This window comes from Podarcis bocagei (assembly GCF_964188305.1).
Source record: "Podarcis bocagei genome assembly, chromosome: 14".
Classification (NCBI taxonomy): Eukaryota; Metazoa; Chordata; class Lepidosauria; order Squamata; family Lacertidae; genus Podarcis; species Podarcis bocagei.
In genome coordinates this window covers 42,743,153-42,750,622 of record NC_138139.1, presented here as the reverse complement: position 1 = coordinate 42,750,622, position 7,470 = coordinate 42,743,153, and the positions used below count along the sequence as shown (strand labels likewise).

The following is a 7,470-nucleotide window of genomic DNA, read 5'->3' as shown; positions in this document are numbered from 1 at the left end:
AGCTGAAATACCTCCAGCACATCACGCCAAGTCTGAAGCGAAACCAAACAAAATTAAATTGTTGCGTAGCAGGTTCAAGTTGCATCATTCAATTGGTCAAAACACCAGTACAGGTAAACTCATATACTTAGCGTTAAAGAATATATAACAGGATTCTCTAAATACATTGTTAATGAATGGCACACATCACAACCCACTTTAAAAAGAGAGAGAGATTTTCAGATTTAGCCAAATTTAGAGAGAGAGAGAGTTTACAAGTTGGAGTGTCACAAACTTTCAACAGCCTTGTGATAGAATCTATTCACAGGGAAGAAGGTCTTAGCATTTCCAGGTTGGGTTGGGAGAGAACCCTGGCTTGTGGCCAATCCTAGTAAAGGTAAAGGGTAAAGGGACCCTTAACCGTAAGGTCCAGTCACAGACGACTCTGGGGTTGTGGCGCTCATCTCACTTTACAGGCTGAGGGAGCCGACGTTTGTCCGCAGACAGTTTTTCCGGGTCATGTGGCCAGCATGACTAAACCGCTTTTGGCGAAACCAGAGCAGCGCATGGAAATGTCGTCTTCCTTCCCGCTGGAGTGGTACCTATTTATCTACTTGTACTCTGGCGTGCTTTCGAACTGCTAGGTTGGCAGGAGCAGGGACTGAGCAACAGGAGCTCACCCTGTCGCGGGGATTCGAACCGCTGACCTTCTGATCAGCAAGCCCTAGGCTCTGTGGTTTAGACCACAACGCCACCCACGTCCAGCCAATCCTAGTAGACCTGTTCAAATTAATGGGCATGCCTAGCCTAACTTAGGTTCATCCCAGTGGTTTCACTCTAATTTCAGTCCCCTGCTTGAAACCCTGGAGAGCTGCTGACCATAGGCACCAACTCTAAGAGACCCAGACCACTTTGCCCACCAAATTGACAGTTCCAAGCTGCCCCAGCCTCCTCCTCCACTGTGTGAAAGAACAGGTAAGATGCCCAATAGCCCAACCACCTCCCCTTCTCCTGGGGCGCCTCCCCTCCCCTCCGATGGCCTTGGCCCTGCTCAGCACCTTTAACAAACTACAGTTCCCAGAATTCTTTGGGGGGAAGCCATGACTGTTTAAAGTGGTATATGCTTCTTTAGATCTATAGCACAGATGGAACCTACGTCAGACGCCACCTCCACATCAGAGGGCAGAAAGCTAGGTTAGGGGTTCGTGCGGCTGGCGCACACTATAAGACGCACAGAGATTGTTCCTCCCACACTCCTCTCCCTTCACTCCTCAGAATCTGCTGTCTGAGGCAGCTACCTCACTTTACCTTATGGTTGCGCCGGCTCTGATCCCAATTCCACACAGATCAAAAGTATAGATTTGGTGTGTATGTTGTATGGTGGTGTTATTGTAACCCACCCTGGCACCTTATGGTGGCTAAGAAATCCTACAATAAATAAATAAATAAATAAATAAATAAATAAATAAATAAATCAGAAGCAAATCTATGTTGTCCAATAGCTTTCTAATCCCTTTCTCGCCTTGCAGAACCATAGATGATAGGCATCTATCATTAAAGTGTCTGCTTCCCACCCAGGTTTCTTTGGCTGTTCATTTTGTTTTGTCTTCCTGCTCATCAGACTTTGTTCAAACTCTGGCCATGTAATTCCAGATGACCATATGGAACTAAGGTCAACCTACAAAGGATGTAGCTCATGGCACTCAAGCCAAAAGCTTTGGGAGGGCACAGGAGAACACCATCTCTTTGAGGATGTGGGTTTGAATTCCACCACTGTAGGAAGCCACTGTTCAGGGGAAGAACTGCATCTTACCAGATTCAATCTCTGGTATCGCCAGAAAGGGCTGGGAACGTCCCCTGTCTGAAATGCCGAAGAGCTACTTCTAGTCTGTGGTGACTAGGCCTAGGAAATGTAGTACCTTCCAGATGTTGGCAAACATGGGAGACCAGGGTTCAAATCACCACTCAGCCATAAAGCTAACTGGGTGACGGTGAGCCAGTCAGTGCCTCTCGGTCTAACCAACCTCACAGAGTTGTTGTGAGGATTAAATTCAGAGTGGGGAGAACCATGTACACCACCTCAAGAATAATAATAATAATAATAATAATAATAATAATAATAATAATAATAATAATAATAATAAATGCCACCCATCTGACTGGGCTGCCCCAACCACTGGTCAGCTTCCAACAAATTATAAAACCACAGCAAAACATCAAGCAGATGTCTTCTAAAAGTCAGGTAGCTGTTTATTTCCTTGACATCTGATGGGAGGGTGTTCCACTACTGAGAAGGCCTTCTGCCTGGTTCCCTGGAACCTCACTTCTCGCAATGAGGGAACCACTAGAAGGCTCTTGGAGCTGGACCTCAGTGTCCGGGCTGAACGATGGAGGTGGACACGCTCCTTCAGGTATACAAATGCAATGAAACCAACCAACCAAATGAGTGAATGAAAACCCTGATCCTTGTCAGCTCCTTGCTGTGGCTGATGAGAGTTGCAGTCCAACAACATTTGCAGAGTGCCATGTTGGCTACTCCTGCTGCAGACCGTACTGAGCTACATGCATAAGGTGAATGTTCCTCTCTTCTTCCTATCAGCGGACTATCACCAGTCCCTGCGGCTAACTGGTCTAAGAATGGGAACAAGGCCGTAATATTCTCATCCCTACCTGGCTGAAACAGAGACCAAATGCAGCAGAGGCTGCCCAGACTCGCTGGGCTGTCCCCGTGCGCTTTTGACCTGGTTCTGGGTCACCTCCTCTCCGGCATCCGCAGGCCGGACGGAGATGACAAGGCGCCTGCGGAAGTTCTGCCCAAGCAAGATGTAGATGAAAGGGTTCAGGCAGCTGTTGGCGTAGCCCAGGCTGATGGCCACATTGTAGGCATAGTAGAAAGCGAGGGTGGGCTGGGGCACGGCCAGCTGGACCAACTGCAGGACGTGGAAAGGGGCCCAGCAGACAAAGAAGGCCAGGCAGATGGCGATGGCTACCCGAGTCACCTTCTTGGTACGGAGCCTGGTGCACCTCTGCCCGGTCAGGGCTTGCGAGGAGCTTGCCATCCTCAGCAGGATCCTTCTGTAGGCCACGGTGATGAGGGCGAAAGGGATGGCAAAAGCCAGGAAGAACTGGTACAGGGTGTACCAGTAGACATCCCGCTGAGGGTCCGGCAGGCAGATCCCACAGCCCAGCAAGCCTCCGCCCAAGGGAATGAGCCTTGCGTACATCCACACGGGAGTGATGCTGAGGAAGGAAAGAGCCCAAAGGATGCAGATGGCCGAGATGGCTACGGGGGGCTTCCGGAAGCGTGTGGAAGTGAAGGGGTAGACCGTGGCCAGGTAGCGGTCGATGGACATGGCGGTGAGGATGTAGGTGCTGGTGAACTGGCTGTTGGCGTCCAAGGCGGTGATGATGGTGCACATGGTTTCTCCAAAGTGCCAAGCGCCATTGCCCAGCAGCTGGTGGATGAGGAACGGCATGCCCAGAAGGAAGAGCAAGTCCACCATGGACAGGTTGATGATGAAGATGTCCGGGACGCTGCTGGTGGGGCTGGGTTTCTTGAAGACGGCGCAGATCACCATGCTGTTGCCGATGATGCCCAACAGGCAGATGATGCCGAACAAGGTGGGCATGATGAAGGTAGAGTAGCTTGCAGGGCTGATGTCGCCTTCCAACGGGGGAGCGGGGAAGGAGAGGAAAGACAGAATAACTTCAAATGGTGCTCACATGGCTGTCCACAAAGGATAAGGCTATCAATGGAGGCTAGGGTGGCTGTGCTCTACCCTTCACTGACTACCAGTTGCTGGGGAAGCACAAGCAAGGAGAGGGCTGTTGCACTCAGGTCCTGTTTGCCCATTGCCCACAAGTCCTTGGTTAGCCACTGGGACAACGGGCTGCTGTTCAAGACGGGCCATTGGCTTGATCCAGCAGTCTCTACTTACATTGTAGCATTATTTAATAATTTTATATCCCACCCTTCTTCCCAAAGGAGCCCAGAATGGCAAGCGTGTCAATAATAAAACAATACAGCTGCATGCTTCTAGAGACAGTGAAAACCTTCTTTTTAAAAATAATGATAATCAACCTATTCCTCTCTCTTTTTTTTAGGCAAAACATTCATTTTTATTACTGAAATTTTGTCCAGCAATGACAATTTTAACTTGTCCCATCTTGACATATCTTTTTAAATTTCAACCTATGTTTTGACATAATTATTTTGGAACAATGTACTGTTCATATTTACTTAACAGTATTTAGTAGATAGTGATTCAAGCAACAGGTGTCAGCTTACATCACAATCTTATATTAAGTTTCTATTGAGCTTATCTGGTGCACAGAGGACATTTCAGTTGTTGAAGAGGATTCTAAGACCATGTCCACCCTGGGCACCTTTGGGAATTCCTACAAATTCTTCATGAAGTTCACCATGTCCACCCTGTGGATTATTATTGATAATCGACCTATTCCTACAAAACAATGTCAAGGTTGTCCAGAATAGCATCTTTCAGACCATAGAATGTCTGAGTGAACAGGGATGTTTCAAAATTGCACCTGAAAGCTGTTAATGAGAGAGACAGGTGCACCTCACCTGGGAGGGCATTCCACAAATGGAATGTCAAGGGTCAGCAACACCTGGGCACACATACCCCGCCCACAGTGACAGCCCCACCAATAGGGCCTCCCCTGCTGATCTCAGGGCTCAAGGTGGTTGATACAAAGGGAGATGCTCTTGTGGTATCAAACAGCTTATGACATACATTTCCACTTGGTCAGATGCACAAAGTGTTATCCTCTAGCTTCATTCTGCCTTTGCCCCTCTGTGAATTAAGGGCTATTGCAGGGATGGAGGGGTGGATGTCCTGGACTCCAAGTTCTGTCCTCAGCCATACTGTTTGGGGCTGATGGGAACTGGAGTCCAATGGCATGTGAAGGACTACAGGTTCTCCATCCCTGGTTTACAACAAGCTCCCAGCAAAACAATGTTTTCAAAAGTTGAGAAGCACCTTATTGCAGGGAATTTCTTATTTTTGGTCAATAGAATGAAAAAGTATCCAATGTCCCATAAGCCCTCCAGATGTTTTTCTGACTCTGATGTCCATCAGCCCCAGCCAGCACAGACAGGGAGGATGGGAGTGGTATCCTGGCAACATCTGGAGGGCTACAGGTTCCCCGGCCTTGCTAATATCACCTGCCTCCTCTATTGAGCTTTTCTTTGGATATGTCTGGTTTGCACCGAGACCACTGCACCCATGTGCAGTTACACTAATCTTGCAAAATATGACTGGAGAGAAGCATCAGAAGAACTCAGAAGGGTCTATATGTGCTTTTTCCATGGAAAAGGCTTTGGAATAGACACATAGCACATCCTCCTTGCCTCTTATTTACCAAAGCGTTTGGAAGAAAACAGCACCATTTATGTTTGTTACAGCGGGAGAAAGAGCATTTCTCGTGGGCATATCAGAACATAACAGTGGTATAAATGCATGCAGAAGCCTCCAAATTAAAAGAGCTTTGCACACCTAACTCTACATGTTCCTATGCCACACAGTTCCAGAGCTGTGGCTGCCTATATAAATGCATACACTAGTTCCTGCACATAGACACACATAATGTTTAATGTGCAGCTATCACCTGCCCCAATTCCTTTTGCAATAAATCTAATGCACACAGATGTTGGTGGGTCTGACATGGAAAGAGATTCAGATGAGAATCCATATAAAGTTCCCATCGAAAAGAATCCCTTCCTCTTGTCTCAAAATACTACGGCTCCCTCCCCTTGACTTACCATTGTGGGAAAAGTTTTGTCCTGTCTTGGAGATATTTGGAGCGCTGTCATTCATGCTCACGGTGTGATTCACGTGGAAATCCATCCTTCAGGGAAGGGAAACGGGATCCCATCAGCGGTCGGAAGATGCCATGCTTTCATTGCTGTTTCATACGGAAGAATGACGGGAGGGAGGCTGGATCCCCAGGAGAGCCTGTAAAACCAACATTCTCCAAGCGATTCTTTTTGTGCAGCTGGAAGCAGCAGTTTCCCCTGCGGAGTGGATGCTCTAAAGCGACTGCAAAGGCAGGGAGCGGTGGCGAAAGCAGACTTTGCTTGCTCTCTGCTCCACCATCAGGACAAAACTGACACCAGAGTAGAAAGAAACAGAGTCTAGAATATCGTCACTGCAACAGCTTTGCAGCATGCAGATGAAAAGGGGGATCCTGGAAGTAGGAGAAATTTGCAGGTTCATTCCCTCTCCTATGGCATTTAAAGCTATATTTACATAGTGACGTTGGCATCAGGGAAGTGGGGAGATGTCTTCGACCAACCTGTATGGCTTTTTCTTGGTTTCCCACCCTTGCAACTAGGTTTGGAAACCAAGCCTTATGAGGAACGGTTGAGAGAGATGAGCATGTTTTCGCCTGGAGAAGACTGAGAGGTGATAAAATAGCCATCTTCAAATATCTGAAGGGTTGTCACATGGAAGCTGGAGCAAGCTTGTTTTTCTGCTGCTCCAGAGCAGAGGACCTGAACCAATGCCTTCAAATAACAATGAAGGAGATTCCGATGAAATGTTAGGAAGAACCTTCTGACCGTGAGAGCTGTTTGACAGTGGAGCAGACTGCCTTGGAGCGTGGTGGTTTTTAAAGAGAGGCTAGATGGCCATCTGTCAGGGATTCCTTAGCTGCAATTTCTGCATTGCAAGGGGTTGGACTAGAATACCCTTGGAGATCCCTTCCGGCCCTACAATTCTATTATTCTAGCCTCCGGAACACCTATTCGTGAAGCTCTCATCTGTGCATGCACGATTATCTGCACATGTGCAATGCCATTTGAAATCTCCATTTAAGCATGAAGCAAACATGGCTTAAATTTTCTAGTTGGCTAGTTTGAGAGAGAATAATCACTCTTCCTAGTGAGGTAATGGGTCATTAAGCTAACAAAGGATGAGGCTCGGTGGCAGAAGACACAGGGGTGACCCCTCCCTCAACTCACTGGTAGCTAGAAAGACAAAGGTCAGAGATGTGTGTGTGCAAGCTAGAAGCTAGGGGAAGAAGCAGGCTGAAGCCTGTGATGGACAGACATGCCTGATTTCTGCTCACATCCAAGGCTGTGGCTATGGGAGAAGCAAGACCCTTCGTAGGCTCAGGTTGTACATATGTTTAAATAAACCATATATCATGAAGACACCACAGTCTCCGCTACCCCTCATTCCAAAGGAAACACAAACCTTGAACTCCTGGAATCTTGCACCATTCGGAGGTTTGGGTGGCGTGCAACCATATTACTTATTCTTTGGCGATCACTCATAGCCGAGTAAGATCGTCTTCCATGAACACAGTTTTAACAGTGAATCCCTAAGTGGCTGTGGAGGCCAATTCTGGATCCACACACTCTTCCACAGTGGGGACATAGGTTTCCAAGTGGGAGTTGATCATGGTGAGGGTTTGCAAAGCATGCCTTCCTCTTAGCATGTTTCGTCCTGAGTTCAAGTGCATTCAAAG

The 7,470-nt window shown here is 47.7% G+C and overlaps 1 protein-coding gene across 2 annotated transcripts; it reads right to left on the bottom strand.

Annotated features, from left to right (window-relative positions):
* Positions 1-255: 255 nt before the first annotated feature.
* Positions 256-6,397, bottom strand: LOC308573376 (melanin-concentrating hormone receptor 1-like). 2 transcript variants are annotated; one of them, XM_081170243.1, is made up of 3 exons: positions 6,295-6,397; positions 5,762-6,186; positions 256-3,643 (listed from the first exon to the last, which is right to left on the bottom strand). In XM_081170243.1, exons 2-3 carry the CDS (start codon positions 5,844-5,846, stop codon positions 2,646-2,648), a joined length of 1,083 nt encoding a protein of 360 aa, XP_081026369.1. In that variant the 5' UTR covers positions 5,847-6,186; positions 6,295-6,397; the 3' UTR covers positions 256-2,645. The 2 variants fall into 2 exon arrangements, with proteins under 2 accessions (XP_081026369.1, XP_081026370.1); XM_081170244.1 differs by lacking the exon at positions 6,295-6,397 and having other exon boundaries at positions 256-3,633; positions 5,762-5,815.
* Between the last annotated feature and the right edge of the window lie 1,073 nt (positions 6,398-7,470).

Coding starts and splice junctions, on each gene's coding strand:
- LOC308573376 (XM_081170243.1), bottom strand. CDS start 5,846: ATGGATTTCCACGTGAATCACACCGTGAGCATGAATGACAGCGCTCCA. Junction 3,644..5,761: donor ACAAAACTTTTCCCACAATG/GTAAGTCAAGGG, acceptor CCCCGTTGGAAG/GCGACATCAGCCCTGCAAGC.